This window comes from Physella acuta, unplaced genomic scaffold (assembly GCF_028476545.2).
Source record: "Physella acuta isolate Inbredline_101_S28 unplaced genomic scaffold, ASM2847654v3 ptg000097l, whole genome shotgun sequence".
Taxonomy (NCBI): domain Eukaryota; kingdom Metazoa; phylum Mollusca; class Gastropoda; family Physidae; genus Physella; species Physella acuta.
Genome location: NW_026731617.1, coordinates 207,975 through 226,425, shown reverse-complemented (window position 1 = coordinate 226,425; position 18,451 = coordinate 207,975). Strand labels below are relative to the sequence as shown.

The 18,451-nt window shown below is 33.6% G+C and overlaps 1 protein-coding gene across 1 annotated transcript; it reads right to left on the bottom strand.

Moving 5' to 3' along the window:
- Positions 1-621: 621 nt before the first annotated feature.
- Positions 622-7,858, bottom strand: LOC131930099 (uncharacterized). Its single transcript, XM_059286462.1, has 9 exons — positions 7,580-7,858; positions 7,144-7,461; positions 6,845-6,963; positions 5,470-5,683; positions 4,494-4,688; positions 3,675-3,746; positions 2,362-2,667; positions 1,334-1,447; positions 622-974 (listed from the first exon to the last, which is right to left on the bottom strand). Exons 1-9 carry the CDS (start codon positions 7,632-7,634, stop codon positions 625-627), a joined length of 1,743 nt encoding a protein of 580 aa, XP_059142445.1. The 5' UTR covers positions 7,635-7,858; the 3' UTR covers positions 622-624.
- Positions 7,859-18,451: the final 10,593 nt, after the last annotated feature.

Genomic DNA, 18,451 nt, shown 5'->3' with positions numbered 1-18,451 from the left:
AAGTGAAAAAATAGTCCAGAATTGTTCTCTGCCTTGTGGGACCATGCAGTAGCCGTTACAAATAGTAATAAGACGATGTATGCAAGTATAGATGTCTACACAGTGTTATGTAGCTGAATGTAGCCATCTCTGCCAGGCTCTGCTCTGGCTTTTGTGAAAAACATATATGTAAATGAACTTGACTTCAGATATTAGTGAGAATAATTATATTTTGTTTAAGAAGTTTAGAGATACACTTCTGGACTAGTGAAATAATTCACCTGTGCTCTTTGTTTTAACATAAGACGGATAGTGTGGTCAATTATTTGCCTAGCCGTCTTTAGTTTCACAAACGTGAGTCAGATGCCACCAGTGCGGTCTGGACAGGGACGTATTCGGCACTCAGTCTGAATCCATTTTTCTTTCTAAATTAGCTGTTGTAAAATCCAATAGGTATTAATTTTAACAACAAATACAAATTTTACTTTAGAAATGAGAGAATGAAAAGTGTATGTGTATGTTGATTTTTTTTTTCACACTGTTAATAACTAAACTACATAGTTATATTGTAGATTTTGTAAGTTTAATTGCTATTTACAACAATAAAAATCATGTACAAACTTATTTCTCGAAATAAATAAAAATCTATTCACTGTGAAGGGAATAAGAGTCCAGTGTTCCAGTATATTCTTCATGTAAAGTTTGTGAACTCCTGAGAGGAACGTACTCGTAGTCTGGTATCGATATGTTATTGTTATCTCGTATTGTTTTAATCGGTGATCCATCTCTAGTCTCTACTATATAGTAATTGTATCTGTTGTAATCGAGATCGGGTTCTTTACCATCGATGTCGATGTAGCTTTCGCTGTCTGATTCGTCCTTCCGTGTGTCAGTACTTTGGGCCGCCATGTAGAGATGACTGTCAGATGGCACAGAATATATGTGTGGCTGTTTGACACCAGCCCGTGTCATAGTCAGACAAGTGCGCCCTTTAGCTAAAAATATAAAATGTGAAGATATATAAGCAGTTTTTTACAACATTAGAAAAGCATTTATGTATATAATTATCTATACCCATACCCATACCTATACCCATACCCACCCACCCACCCATCCATCCATCCATCCATCCATCCATCCATCCATCCATCCATCCATCCATCCATCCATCCATCCACCCACCCACCCACCCACCCACCCACCCATCCATCCATCCATCCATCCATCCATCCATCCATCCATATATATATATATATATATATATATATATATATATATATATATATATATATATATATATATATATATATATATATATATATACTTATATGTATATGTAGTTGCAATACAATACCTTTTACACAATAAATTAATATCATAATTGAAAGTATCAGTACTACAACAAGACTAACAGATCCCACAGTTTGCAATAATAGTGAATTGTGGCCACCAGCTTGAGTGCTGTAGTCTGTTATTGTAGGAAAAAAAAGATTAAATGTTAGGAGCACATTCAAATGTATGTTGTTTTTTTTTACTTAGTCGATCAGTAAAAATCAAGTTTTGATATATATTTATTTACTCTTAATAAGAGCGATTTCAATCTATAATTGAAGATTAAGGAATGAACAGGATATAAATGTCGAAAGAGGGTGAGTCATAAGTAATCTAATTTAATTTAATATTAACAAAGTTAAACAAAAAGTTATTTCCTTAATTAAGTGAATTGAAGGCACCACGTAAAATTCTCGCATTATCCAAATGATTTGTTCCTAAGGCATTAGTGTATACTAGGAACATTCTAACATTATGTAGTTTTATATATACGAGCTGACCCTCGACGTAGCATACGTCGCGATTTAGTTAAATTCCTATTTTTCAGAAATTCATATTTTGTGAATTCGACACTACCAATGCTGCGACTGAAAATATTTTTCTTTAAAACACTATCACTAGCTAGTGAAGGGCGATTATCCTCACCCTAAATTTCCACTCATCCTCCCCCCACCCCGCCTCCGTGAAAGCAGCGCTCTGTGACAATAGTTTACAGGCTACAATGAAAAGAGCAAACAACATGTTATCTCCCCTTAGTTTCAAATCGTTTAAAAACTAAATGATCTGCCCCTAATAGCAGTCACTACGATTGTAGACAGCTCACCTGACTGGTGGGAGTGGGGGTGTTAGCGAAATGGTCTGTTGAACTTGTGGTCTTGGTCAGTGGCGTAGGCAAGGGGGGGGGGTGTTAGGGGGGTTATAACCCCCTCACATGGACCCCTATATATATATATATATATATATATATATATATATATATATATATATATATATATATATATATACATGTATGTATAGGTTTTGAAACTATGCGCTGCTGTCTTCTATTACCTTTACTAATTGTAAATGACGTCGTAACTCCAGAACTAGAGATGAATTTCATCTGGACGACGTAACGTTTAAAATCGTGCTTGGTCAAGTTACTGACCACAATTGTTAAACTCTGGACATTTTTGTCCTCGGTTAAACGGATATGTATGTTGCCTTTGGTCTTGTTTATCAAAAACAAGTAATCGTCTATGTATACTTCTGTTATTTTAAAAACAGTTGGCAGGCAAAACTCAAAAGATGCTGTTTCTCCCAGCTCCTTGGAAATATTTTGATACTTCGAAAATTTTGGGCAAGCTGTTGTATTATCTGAAAGTAAAATAATTCGAGTTTTAGATCAACATCGTTGATGAGTGCATTGCTATGATGGTTTGGTATGTTTATAAGCAATCATGAACAGAAGGGTTTCTTTCAAAACATTTTCTGTGGGGAAAATTTAAGCGTAACAATATTTCCGGTGGATTAGAGGGGTGAGGGGGAGTTGGAAAACACTGGTTTAAGCAAACGAATTTCTCTATAAAGTATCTTTTTTTCGACCAAGTGGTTGGAGGAACTCCCTCACCCGTCCCCCCCCCCCTTATTTCCCATATAAACCTGAAAAATTGTACTGAGCAGATACAGCTATTTAAGTTAATTCTTTCTTACATGTAGAAAAATATATCTATGAGTTAAAGTTGATAAAATAATGGATTTACGAATCATATCAATTTTTGCGTTAACTTTTTGAGCTCCTGTGCGCTGTAGTAAAAGTTTAAGAAAAATGTATTAATAAACTGTCACAGCCCTTTCTTTGACTGGGTCCATGGCACAAACTAAAGGCAAATACAAACCACATTATTGGTGTTTATACAGTCTTTTATTGATATCAGATAATATAGCAGCTACACTACTAGAACAACGACTTCAGTTTCGTCATCCCCTCGCGCTCTAACTACCTCTCTCTGCTTCCTTTCCTTAGCGCATGCGCACACCCATCCTACATTTTATATTCATATCGCCTTTTTAAGATACACACTCGAAACATACATTCATCTACATTTAACTGTTACATAAACATTCCGAATCTCTAGCTGTCTTCCGTTTTAGAGTATACTAGCAAACTTTACTGAATATCTTCTTTTTGTTTTGACCTCTAATATTGCGTAAAATGGTTTTTAAAAAAAATTGTAAAAAAATGCAATAATGAAATATTACAATGAGGTGCTGGTATATGAAAAAAAAATGTTATAAATTGATAGCCCGTTTTGTGAACACATTTAAAATGTAAACCGTGTTAAGAAAATAACTTACACTAACACAGCTAATTTTAAACTTACATTTGTGAGATGTTTTGCATTGTGTTTCAGAACTTTGCATTCCTATCACATTGATGGCTTGACAATAATAATCTAAAACACAAATATTCTGCTATAGAGATTACATACAGACTATATTATGATTGCTGTTGTTGAAATAATTGAAAGATATATGAATACATCAAAGTAATTTGCTTAAACTAAATTGTAAGGAACTTTTTTTAATTAACGGATAATTTAACTCTAGGCAGCTCATCTTTTAAATTATTTCTGCCTTTTCGCTATTGCTTCAACTCCATCTTCTGAGGATTGCCCCCCCCCCCCCCCCCATCCACACCTTTCAGCCCACATTTTTCTTCCTAGTGCTCGTTATTAAGAAACATGAATTACCAATCGTTAAACTCACCATTGGGCCTTTTTTTTCTATTGAATAATGTATATTCTGTTTTCGGTAAAATGAAGAAACTCGTTTCAAACACGAATTTAACAATCTTTATTTTTACATTCTGTTTCCAAAATCAAATGTATACATTGTACTAAAGTTTCCAAAAAAATGAATCGTTATAAAATATAACCATTATTTAAAAGTATATATATTTTTTTAAAAAATCCATTAAGTTGTGTGTTTGAATTAATAAATATTAGGAGAAAACTGCACGTAGATGCTTAAACTGATAACAAATATATAATACATAACATATTTTTAGATTCATCTCGCAATCAGTACAGAAGCAACATGTCGCAAGCCTTGCTTGACGTTCATTTATTTTTCTTCTGTAAACATCTTGTTACCAGTTAGTTATATCAAGTCTCAAGTTTAAGTTAAAGTTCCAACATTACCTTCAACATTCTCCTCCATATCAACAGATATCACTGACGAGTTTATGGACTGTATTCCATTTGATCGCCTGTGGTACCATCTTATTGTAGAGTTAATTTCTCCACTAGAAGCCGCGAACTTACAAGCACAATTCAACATAAACACCCCGCTGTTTTGTACTGTGTAGTTGACTTCGGTGTACACCAAAGGGTTATCTTTTTAAATAAAACAAAAAAGAAATTACATTATTAGTAAAAATACACATATGTATATCACTTTAGCAATTGATTGCTCTATAACTGAGTTACTGTGCCACGCGAAAAGGTAAATCAGGTCAAACTATTTATATCCAATACGCTAGAGTAGTTTCCCTTAGTATTTACAAAGTTGAGAAGTTGAATATTCCATATTTTTAAATGTTAAACATAGATGTAGATTCCAAATTATTTTAGACGTTGGTAAGAGAATTATATAAGCTAGCAGGAAGAGATAGATAGATAGATAGAGAGAGAGAGAGAGAGAGAGGGAGAGAGGGAGAGAGAGAGAGAGAGAGAGAGAAATAGAATCAGTAACGATAGCGTAGTAAATTTAAATATTTCTAATTTAGCGACTTGTTTTTTATATTCACGTAACAGTGATTAGAACAGGCGTTTAATTGACCTAGGGAAATTATGTGACCACGGCACATAGAATAATGGTTGCTAATTTAATTTTCTTAAAATAAGTTCTTAATTAATGAGTATTTTTATAATATAATAGACATAATATTTAAAACTTTTGAAATACGTTTCATATACTAAATTTTAATTATTTTATAACTTTGGTTTCTGTTAAGAATGTGTGCTTAAAGCCTAATTCTTTCAGAGACGTCTTTCATAATACAAATTATCAAAAACATACTTTTAAAATTATAAAACCATATTAATATAACAAAAATATGGTTAAATGATTTACTCTTACATTAAAACACCCATAAATTCTTAGATATGTACTTACCTATTAACGTCTTATAAGTAGTTTGATGCACCAAACTTTGGTGAAAATAAGAGTTAGCGAAGTTTGGTTTCATGAAGAGTCTAGTAATATAAACACCTCTCCTTAACCTGTCTACAGAGATGAACAAACTGCACCATGAGTTGTAGTATACTGGCATCGTATGTGCAATAGCTTCATTGTACACTACCAGTCGATCAAGGTTATAGTTTTCAACCTATATTTATATGCATGGTTATTAAGACAATACTTGAACACATGAAGATATGTATAGGATACAGGATATAACAGAGTTGTAATCAATTGGAGAGTACTGCTTTGCTACTGTAAGATTATATATTTGTGTTTGTGTTTTGATTGTTTTTATGTTTGCGTTTTTTGTTTTCTTTTGTGTTCATGTTTGCTTTTGTGTTTTTGTTTGCTTTTTTGTGTTTATCTTTGTCTTTGGGTTTGTGTCTGCGTTATGTTTGCGTTTCTTTTTGGGTTTTTGTTTTGTTGGTTGTGGTTAGTGTTAAGTTTAAAGTTAGAGTTGGTATTAGGGCTATGTGTTCTTTTATCATACGTCCATGTCGGGTATATGCTGCTTAATAAACACATAAGTTATGGTCCTTTACTGATAGGTATTTTTACACTACACAGAGGCCAGTGCTTGGCCTGGCTGTGACGGCTAGTATATATATATATATATATATATATATATATATATATATATATATATATATATATATATATATAAGTACAGTTTCCCTTTCAAACCTGACGGTCTATGGGGCAAGTAAAGTAGAGTTCACTTGTTTCTGTGACCTCGGCATATGAAGAGATAGTGTGGTCAGCACTATGCCCAGCCGCCTTTACTTTCCCTAACGTGAGTTAGGTAATCATCAGAGTTGGGTGGACTCAGGGACGGTCTACTGACTTTAACCCGGATTCGAACTCGAGACTTACGGGTTAGCAGTCCAGCTCTCTACCGCTAGACCACTCCGTCCCATATATATATATAGATACATGTATATATTTATATATGTACATATATATATATATATATATATATAATTATATATGTACATATATATATATATATATAATTATATATATGTATATATATATATATATATATATATATATATATATATATATATAGGTACATGTATATATTTATATATGTACATATATATATATATATAATTATATATATATATATATATATATATATATATATATATATATATATATATATATATATATATATATATATATATATATATATATATATATATATGTGTGTGTGTGTGTGTGTGTGCGTGTGTGTGTGTGACAATTGATCTTATCTAGAAAATCTCATAAATGTTACGGTACAAACTAATCAGTTTTTAAATACCTCGTCTATGAATAACTCTCGATGGCAGCTACTGGAGGGGTAAATTTTTGCCAACGAACATGTCATGTTTAACCCGTCGGCCCCAATGACTAGTGAGCAAACTGGCTGTGTCCATCGAGCTGTAAGAAAACAAAGATTCTTCACATTCTTAATACAGTGTAAGAAATGCAATGTTTCATATAGACGATGTTTCACTCGATAAAGACCTGTTTCCTCTCGTCCTCATTTCAATAAATTTTGCCATGTTACCCTACTATTAGTTTCATAAAGAAAAGTGCTTTGAAATTTCAAAAACTTACAGTAAACTTTTAAATCGCACAGAAATAGTTCCGTGTTTCGGGCGTCCATAAATCTCCAGACACTCTCAGCAAACAGAGGTGAAACTCTGGTAACATTGTAAATCTCGAGTTTACTCTTGAAACGATTGTTGTTTAAGTATTCAACTGTGATCTTAAAGTCTTGTGAGTAAGTGTTACAGGTTTGCGAGTTGCTATCACATGAACCTACGACCTCTTCATTACGTGACCAGTTCCATTGTGAATGGCCTTGTATATTTAGGACTGTGGTGGTGAGAACATATTCAGTTCCCTCCTCAGCGGGCACACACAGATTAACAGCTGATGATAGTATACATTGAATGTATTATTCGATATGTTTGTTCGCTGTAAAATATGATTAAATACGAAATAAAATAAAACATATAACGAAACAATGCATATATTTAAGTATACTTACATGTTATTCTGAGATAGATGATGATTAAAACTGTTGCGGTTTTGGAAAATATCATGTTTTCTAAAATAATTAATGTAGACACGTTTTCTCCAAATAATTTTAGTAAGTGTTTCAAAAGGTTAACAGTCTCGGCTTCTGTGACAATAACAATCACTAAAACAGTTTGAAACGTCTTTTTCTTTCAAACTTGACGCAGAGTATTAGTAGATACGAAATGAGCATCCGGAGTATGTAGGACTGAGAAAAGATACAAGTAGTAAACAACGAATTAAAAGGTCACTAGTGTTACACTTAACTTCCGGTGCAGTTTGTTTTCAGTATTTCGCAAGATGTATAACTTATTTTACCGCCACATAATATATGACCCATTTCCTACTAGGGTTTTCCAGGGTATGTCGCAAGACAGTTTTGAAAAATGTAACAAAGTAGGTCACTAGACGTCTGGGTTAATCCAATTCGAATTTTGAAAGACTATTTTTCATCTACTCATGTAATTGTACAGTTAGTTTGGCCTCTGTTAGAATTATATCAAGAAGCTTTTATAGAATCTTTGGTAAGGTTAGGATGGGGGGGGGGGGGGGGGAGAGGGAGAGAAAGGGGAAAAGCAACGAGTGCACAAAAACATTTCTCAAACTTTATCAAAACACCAACTTGCATTCACAGAGAGAAAATAATATTAAGAAACACTATTATAACAATATATCGAACCGTTAAACTTTATATATTCCTTTGTATAATTTTATTTGTGCAAGATAAAACGTTGCAAGGGAAGTAATCCTTTTTTAAAATATTTGTTTTATAAAGGCTTTTGTTTAGCTTACTCAGTATATATATATATATATATATATATATATATATATATATATATATATATATATATATATATATATATATGTGTGTGTGTGTGTGTGTGTGTGTATGTCTGCCTGTCTGTCTGTCAATGTGTGTGTTTGTGTGTGTCTGCTGTAGTATCAACTTCTTTTTACACGAACGACAAAAAAATATTTGAAAATTGCCTAAAAACGTTTAATAACAAGCTTTTGTGCAATAATGCACTAAAAAGAAGAAAATAAATGATTTTCTTTACGTTTATTCGAATACTCTGCTATTTAAATAAATATAAAGATACCTTTACTAATATTTAGGAAGCCACTCACAGTTTTCTTTATATTAATTTAAATAGTAGAGTATTTTTATATATTTAAAGAGAATCGTTTATTTTCTCATTTAAGTGTATTAAGAATAAAAGCTTGTTATTAAAACGTTTTTTATGCAATTCTTTTCAGTACTTTATAATTTTTATTTACAACAGAGTTACATGACTAAAAACTACTGCGCTCCAAATCAATATGAAAATGCGTGGATAATAGTGCGGAAAGAGTAGTACAATGCTGCTTACTATTCTGAGAAAATTTTAATTAATTCATAAAAATATAAATAGGCATCTAGTTAAGTCAAATTTAATTTCATATTTTTTTTTTCTTCATGTCTTGACCCACGTGTAAACTTTGAAATGAATCTGTCAGTTAGAAGTGCCCCAAATTTTATTTTCCCGTATTGATCTAGACATACGACAGACAGGTGAAAGAAGTTAAATAAAAGCTTGAAAAAATGTAAAGGAAAACAGATTTTATTATATTCACAAATCACAAAAAAATTACAAATGAAATATGCACTAAGAGGTAAAAAATAAATAGAGCTATATATGCTGGTATGATTAAATATAAAAGCATGGGCTCTCACTTGTGGAAGATATATTCCATTTCGTAGGTAGTTGGTAGGTGCATGTTCTATATTCTAAATCATATTATAAGGCCTATGTTATTTTTTTTCTCTAAACATCCAGGATTTTATTGTTGAATTGCCTTTTTTACAATCTTATTTAAAAAGTGTAATACATTTTAAAGTAATTGAAACAAATGAAAAATATTAACTATAATTGAATAATTTACATTGCAATAATGGAAAGGAGTAATATTTATTTTTGTATTAAAAGTGTTTAAGAAATAAAAGCTCAAAAGCTAGCAAATGGAATTCTCTAAAGTTGCCAAAAAACATTAAACTAGTAAGGTACAACCACACACATTAGATGGCAAAGACTATCGAACACTTTAAAACAAAAATAACGTTACTAGATTTCTTCAAGTCTTCAACATAGTTTGTGCAAATAAGTTCATGAAGTTTTGCAATATGCAGCACAAAATTTACTCCTATGTTCTGGATACCTTATATTTTTCTTGTGTTATACAAGCCTAAGAAATTCAATCATAAAAAATAAGTCATGCAGGAAACAACACAATAAAGATTCGGATCAGCAGCTACATCCGGGGCTTTTCCTTGCCACCTTGATGTGTGCTATCAAGCATGGATTGTACAGCTAGACCCTACCGTCTCCTTGCTATTGTTTGAACTACACTTATTTTTACATGCTTGGTTGGTTTGGTATACGTGTCAGACCGAGTTATTGACGTATTAGAATTTAAAATAACATGTTCTTACAAGTTGCAACTACCCATTCCCTGGCAAAGACTGGGAGAAAAATGTAACATGCCGATACCTGTTATCACTACAACATACCAGTTTAAATCCGAATACAACAGCCTATTTTAAAGTTCATTTTCAAACAGACAAAAACGTTTTCTATTTTTAAAAAAAAAGCTTTCTCTAAATGTATTAAATAATTTTCTACTATAACTTTTAGTGCATAAAGCTTATTACTTATAGCAATTATTTTACTTAAGTTTTATTTTCTCCTTTTTAATATGTAGGAATTAGCGAAAATTATAACAAACACATTAGCTTGTGCATATTCGAACACTCATACTTAAACACATATACACAAAATGATTAACTTCACATATGCAAATAAAATTCACTAATTTATTCTAAAAACAATAAAACATGCTCATCAGATTATTATTTTTAAAAATCTAACGGTTGTTAAAATATATAGTAAACATTTCGATTAACATTTTATCCTATGTATTACAACAAATTACAACAAATTACAATTATTTATTTTTTTAATTGATCATTGAGTAAATGTCATTTTAGCATAACAAAATGTCAATTTCAACCTAAACTTCTGAAAAAGTAATCGATAAGATTTCAGTTTAATTTTGAATTTGATAATTTGAGCTGTCTGTAAGATTAAGATTATTAATATAAGAAAACTGCAGCTATCGTCCACAACACTGTAAAGGAGACGCAGAAAACACTGCACAAGACTTTATTTAATGCCACAAAATATAGTCATTGGAGTGTGACGCAAGTGTACACGTTAATCCAAAAGAATTGCTTAAAGTCGTCTCGCAAGATATTATCTTTGACAGCTGGGAACGCGTTACATTCATGTTCCATGTACCAAATTTTAATAAGCTTTTATTTATTTTTCTGCCTGCCTGCTTTCCCGCGTGATTTCAGTCTGTGTCCATATGATTATCTTTAGTTCTTTTGTCTCTGATTCTTTGTCTCTCTGATGATGAAAAAAGTAGAACCCATTAAACATATAAATACATATGTAAATACATATGTTAATATAAAAATGTTAGTTAATCTAGGTTTTTGCAGTTTAATATAAAAGAGCGTTCCCTCCAATTGTTTTCTAAAACTGAGTTAAATATTTAAATGAAATATTTAAATTGAAATATTTATATTTAATTGTAAACAATGCCCGTCAATATTGGATGATGCTTCTTAAAACTAACGTAGGCGCCATAGTACTCAATGGATAGCCCAGGGCACCTAATCGCACAGTGCCTGATGAAATTTACTTAACGACTACAATACCCCAATCTCATCCATAGTCTATAACACTGTTTAAAACGAACGTAGGAACCATAGTGCTCTGTCCTGGGAGCAAAAGCACATATACTGGGGCGTTTTAGTTTAGTGAACGACTACAATGCCCCATTGTATCCATATTCTATCGCACTGTCTAAAACAAACGTAGGTGTCATAGCGCTTACAAGATAGCCCGGGGCGCCAAAATTGCACCCTACTAGGGCGCCGGCTAAAGCGCCTGATTCAATTTAGTCAACGATTATAACGCAGCCATCTCATCCGCGCTGTTTAAAACGAACGTATGTGCCATAGCGCTCAAAGAAAAACCCGGGGCACAAATAGCACCCTGCCGGGGAGTCGGCTTAGGCACATGATTATGTTTAGCGAACGACTCTAATACATCATCATATGCAGAGTCTATCGCACTGCTCAAAACAAACGTAAGCCATCGCACTCACAGGAAAGCCTAGGGCGCCAAATTGCATACTGCAGATACCTCCCTAGGAGTAATCTCAACAGCTTCCCAAAGTTTCATGACGATCGGGTGAAAGGTGTAATAATGCAGGCAAACAAAAACACACTCACATGCATTCCTTTATATCTATCAATAAAATTCTCTTCTTGGAGACGATAGAAAACAAGCTGTAAGCGAGCTCCCTATCACCCCCACCCCTTCATGGGTTTAGTGACGGCTATTAGGGGCAGATAGTGTAGTTTGAAACGATTTTAAACTTAGGGGAGGTAACTAAGAGGAGTTTGCTTTCAAACTTTTGGGGAGGGGGTAGGGGTTGTGGGAAAGGAGGGGTTATCGTCCTTAACGACCATCTGATAGTGTTTTAAAGCAAATATTTTCAGTGGCAGCATTGTTACTGTCGAATTCACAAATTATGAATTACTGAAAAGTAGAAAATAAAACAACTAAATAGCGGCGTATAATACGCTGTGGGTCGGCTCGTATGATAGAAAGCTTAACTTAGCTTAAAAAACTCTTTGATTCAAGTTTTGTAATTTGTTATGTAGTCGATTGCAAATAAAAATAGATTGCCAATTTCAAGCAGTGTAATATTTTTTACGAGCTGCATACCCTTGTTTCGCTTCAGTGTGAAAATTTTAAAAAAGAGACACAGAGGAACAAAATTGTTTTTGTAATTCTCGTAAAATAAATTTAAATTCCACAGGCGGCTTTCCCCAAAACACTTATTTAAAATATCAATTTTTACATTAACTACTTGTTACTTACATTTTCTTCTGAACATGCTGTTTACTTACTTTTTTGCTTAGTTAATATTGCTATTATTTTTTATACTTAAATTAACTACAGAAATAACATAATTTGACAATAATTAGCAACATAATTGTTCTTAGCTCGAATACTACTTTACAATAGAGTCGAATATATATATATATATATATATATATATATATATATATATATATATATATATATATATATATATATATGTTACGGTCAAAGCCCGAAGTGCGGCCAAAGCGCGGATTGGCCCGCCAATCCGCGCATTGGCCGGCTCTCTTGGCCAAAGCCCGAAGAACTGAGCACTAAGATCGTATTTCGTACATTGGCCGGCCAATGCGAGCACTGGCCGGGACATGCTGGCCAAAGTCCGAAGCGCTTAAACTTGACAGCGTATTTTGTACATTGGCCGGCCAATGCGCGCACTGGCCGGGATGTCCTGGCCAATGTTCTATCTAGACTAAGTTGTGATTGCATTTTCATTATTCTGGGTGATTTTCATTGATATTAACGTATTGTTTAGCTATTGTTTGTTTAGCATTCTATATGCAATGCGACATGGATCAAAAGGGCCGTCAGACCATGAGACAGACATAGCAGATGGCTGTCAAAAGAAAAAAAATGTAAATCCATGTTAGTTTCCATATATGGGCTCTCGATAAAATAGTTTTTGAGAAAGATTTTGAAAACATTGAACAAGAAATGGAGGTTGCCATAAATGCAATGACATCCTCAGTTAACACATCTGCTGCCGTGGCGGAACGTCCAGACCAGTTGAGTGACAATAATGTGGCCAACAGATTATATATAGTTTGTGAAAAACATTGTAGTGCAGCTCATTCTTGTGGATCCTGTGGAATACCCAATGAAGCAGACGAAGGGTATAAGGGAACATTACCTGCAGATTGTGTCACAACAAACAAGACATCATGGAACACAGATCAGCAGCTCATACTGGCTTTCAAACTCAAGGTGCTAAGATGCTTAAAACATCAATTACAAAATTTAAAGATGGTGAAGTGGGTGACAATGTACGCATCCGTTTTCCAGATGTTGACAGAGGTCACGGTGATCCCCGAAGCATGATTGCAGTTGTCATGAGCGTCGAGGGCGGTTTCTACAAATTAGGAACGGAACAACTGTATGCTAGAAGTGAGTTTTCAACTCTTCACGAAAAACTGCTCTTATTGTTGTCAGTTGGCACTGAGGAGAAATCACTACGAACCATCGCATCTTCACAATCATTGACCGGGGGCCAAGGCTACACTCGCTGCAATTGAACAAATAAGTGCACAACAAATCGCTGCAAGTGTAAAAATAACAAGCTGCTATGTAATTCTAAATGCCATAAAAGTTCAACTTGTTGTAACAAATGATGATATTGATAGATTAAGACTATAGTACAATAAAAAATTTGAATGTTTCTGTCATTTACTTTAATTAATAATCAATAAAGACTTAATTTCATGATCCTTACGGCATAATTAAAAACAAAATCTGCTCATGATCTTCTAATTCGGGCTTTGGCCGGTCGTCCCTAGCCAGATGATTTTCCAATTATGACTTTGGCCGGTCCACCATGGCCAGTCCGCGGACTGGCTAGCCAAACGCCGAAATCAAGAGCTATTTCAAAGTTTGAAATAGCTCTTGATTTCGGCGTTTGGCTACCAAAGGTCGAAATCAAGCAAAGTTTCGGACTTTGACCGACCTATGGGAGGCGATATTGGCCAATGCGCGGATTGGCCGGCCAATCCTAGCTTTGGCCGACTTCGGGCTTTGACCGTAACACACACACACACACACACACATATATATATATATATATATATATATATATATATATATATATATATATATATATATATATATATATATATATATATATATATATATACTAGCGTACCCGTCCCCGCAGCGTTGCCGCGGGAATAGAATAAAGTCTGACTAAATATATAAGAAGGGTTTCATCCATGCGTTACCAATCCTATATTCTTAGACTGTTGACCTTGTTTTCTAAAAGTGAGTTATTTAAATGTAAACAATGCCTGCGCTTGGATCATAAATATCGGGACACGGGTTTTCCTACACTACCGCATGAAAACCTTGAGTGTACATTAATCACTCACCGAAATAATGAGGTAGAACACACTTGAGCTCAGACAATATTTTTAGAAAAAATCAAAGTTTTTAAAAGACAAAAACATGTAAGTTGAGATGATTAACCAAGCCAGTGGCCCTACGCGGCGCCCCGGCTGCAGTGTAACCGGGAGCTCAAGAAAGCGCCGTGCTACGTCCTTGACACCTGTGCGGTCGCCGAAGTGTGTTCTACCTCACCATGATGGAGTGTGATTAACGCACCCTCAAGGCTTTCATACAGCAGGCCCTGCGACATGTTGGGCGGTAGCAGAGGCTAACCACTGCCCCGACAAATATGATTCAAGAAATGTTTAAAATTTAAAAAACTCAGTTTTAGAAAATAAGGTCAAACGACTAAGAATATAGGATTTGTAACGCATTGATGAACCGCTCTTATAATATTTTTTCAAAGTTTCTGCTATTTGTTTATAAAAACACACATTAAGCAATAAATAAGTTAAGGTTGTAAACCAACACATTTTACCTCCGTTGATTATTTATAAGAAAAATTCATGTTTACAAGAACAAAAAATATTATTTAAATAACTAGACAAAAATTATTCTTATCAGGGTTTCTTTCAGACATTTATCTACGAGAGGTGGAGGTGAGCACTTGAAACTTACGGGGTGGGGGCGCGCCTAAAATGTCCAGAGGCAGACAATGGTTAAATCATATATTTTCAATAGATAGCATGTTTTTTTTTCTATTTTAACCGGAATGAAAGGGATGTGCCACTCTCTGGAGAGGTGCCTGAAAGAAACTCTTATTCTTATGTATTGTGTTTGCTAAACATTTGAACAACAGTTGCTATCAATATATTTGTTATTGCTGCGATGAAAATAAATTAAGATTCCGCCGATGAATCACATCTTTCTTATTGTCAAAAAATGCATCGTTTAGTTCTAGCCTTTGACCTTTACGACTCACACATCTTACATGTGTTCAGTGCTCGCTAGATAATCAAATACATATAAGATCACTCACTAACTATCGAGTAACATTCACTTAGACAAAAATAATCTTGTGAGTATAGTGGTTCATTAACATTAATATAATGAGGGAAGGTAATTTTTTTCCCCCTAAGGTAAAATAATTAAATTTTAACAAACACGTCGGAAACAGTGTATCTTCATTTTGAAGCAATTATGTAAACTAGATCCAAAAAGCATTGTTTTAATGTGAAATTATTAAAAATAAGAGCACAGTTATTAAACATTTACAAAACCGCACTGATTACAAGCACAGAGGTCCGTAAAGAAAAAAATTACTATGGGGTATAATGATCAGATGATTAACATTAAATTGTTAAATATATATAAAGCTATACGTCATTGTAGAACCTTACTGGTCGCAATAAGTTTCGATCACTAGACATAGTTGTTGAATTAAATATAACCTACTCAGGTTCAAATGTTTACACATAATATATCTTTTGCTCAATTACATATTTTACAGAATATAGCAGAAAACCCATCGTATAGCTAGGAAAGCTATAAAGAGATTTTGAAGTGTGAGGTTCTACTAATGAATGTAGTTTCCGCCAACCGTTAATTCAATGCAGGGAATTTTTTTTTTATAAAACCGAAAGAATTGACCAATCTTTGCTAAATATTATTCTTTTTTATGATAGTTATGTGAAACATTTTTTTCTTTCCGAACTGAAAAGCTAACTTTTCACTGTGTCAGATCATTTCTTTATTATGACCGAAGCACCATCTTTGCACGACTAAAGATGCAAAAACTAGGTATACAATACAAAAATGCGTGAATACAAAATTAATAAAAGCTTTACAAAGTACAATTTTACAAGAAAAAAATATATATCTGGTGTTAGGAGATTGTTATTTTACATTTTAGCATCATGGTAAGTTTTAACAAGATGATTATATGTATGTATTATCTACAGCACAGCACAGCAAGAAAGTCAGTCTAACATTACGTCAAACAGATACAAAACAAAAGCTGACTAGCCGCTTCTCTTTTACCTTTAATTCCAATATTTTTGTCAGCAAATATATTTCATCATCTAGAGTAATTTCATTGTACTCTTTTAATTTTCTATGGGTCGGATTAAGCGAAATGAAGGTTGTACTAATTGAACACTGTACGAATTGCCTACATCTACCCTACCTTCGTGTGGATAAATTGTGTTCTCGTCAACATTAATAGTATTTCGTTTTTTAAACGTGTGTGTCCAAAGTATATGTCCAAACAGTCTATTGCCCAGTGCTATGGGGGGGGGGGGGAGTGAATGGTATCGTTGGTATTGGCAATCAAATAGTTTTATTATTTAAATACCACAGATACAAAAATAATACTTACATTAGTTGTTCTTGGCGTCAAACAGTAAGTGACAACTGTTAATAAAAACAAAACAGATATCAATATTATTTCAATATTTTAAAATTAAAAGATTGTATTTGTGCTTTATTCAAAACTACTAAATATTTTTAAACATATTTATTAGCTAATTAAATATGCCACCACTGATTATTATTATTGTAAATTACTGAGTTTTTTAAACAGGTAATTTAATATACGAGTAAATATTGTTTCGACTTTACATAACTAGCTGACAAGTGATTTACTAGAAATGATGTTTTGAGGCGCGGAGTGGAGTGGGGGTTGTAACGTTTACCTATCTATCAGCCAGATAGATGGTGAACGTCCCCGGATTCTTTTTTCGGGGTTATATGCAAATGACTTAAAGCCTAAATGGATGAACACTAACTCAACAACACACTAGGGCTCGATCTCGATGTCTAGGGAAAACTAGTGATACTATTGAAGTTAACAACTCATCCAATCTGCATACAACCTTTAATAAGCGAACACAGTTGTGGCAGAACACAAGGTTTAAACTAGATAAAATATTTAATTTATAAAATATCAAAACCCAACTTACAAAGCGTAAGAAAAAACACTATCACAGATTTCAACACTGTATAAAAATAGCCACAGGTCACACAACACTGCTATAGCTTCATGAATCACTTGGCGACAAGTAATATTATACTAGAAGACTAAAACCTTAAGAAAGCATAGCACACACAGGACTTAAGCTCTCTCACGTTCTAATGGTCAGAATCTATTGCCGGACAAAAATGGACGGCCTGGTCTTAATAGACCGTTTGATCAAGGTAGACTGCCACGTGTTGCGTGTGTGCGATCCAGTTAAAGACTTATGCAACAGGGGAGGTTATCCTCAACTCATGTAGCCATTGGTTGGGATGGTCATCTGATCAGAATTAATCAATCAGATCTTGATGGAAAATTTCTGGGTCCTAGACACCCTTAATAAGACAGTGGAAAAACCCCGGTAGTTGCACCATCAATCCATATAAGGTATTATACAATGTCAAAATAAAACATTACTGGACCTAAGTAGGTCACATCCCCTCCCTTTTTGGAAGTGACAGATAGGTTTCCACAAAAACATACATAAGGAACCAATCTGGCAATGAAAATAAAAAAATGTCTTACAAATGTAGGCAATCAAAATCTTAATACCAAATGAAAATATCCCTGAACATAAAAGGGAAGTAACTCAAACTTTTACAATTGGTGAAAGGGGAGTAACCCTTCAAAAAGTAATTATACATCAAAATCCCTCAAAAAAGGGTATTACAATATTTCCATGTGGATATTAAAAGTGGTAAACCCGCCAGGGTAAGACCTTTATTTCAATGACTAGCTACAA

What these genes read in the sequence shown, in the direction of transcription:
- LOC131930099 (XM_059286462.1), bottom strand. Translation starts at nt 7,634, where the DNA reads ATGATATTTTCCAAAACCGCAACAGTTTTAATCATCATCTATCTCAGA. An exon ending in GTCATTTACAATTAGTAAAG is followed by an intron (nt 1,448 to 2,361) that starts GTAATAGAAGAC and finishes CTACAATAACAG; the next exon opens with ACTACAGCACTCAAGCTGGT. An exon ending in ATTAATTTATTGTGTAAAAG is followed by an intron (nt 975 to 1,333) that starts GTATTGTATTGC and finishes TTATATTTTTAG; the next exon opens with CTAAAGGGCGCACTTGTCTG.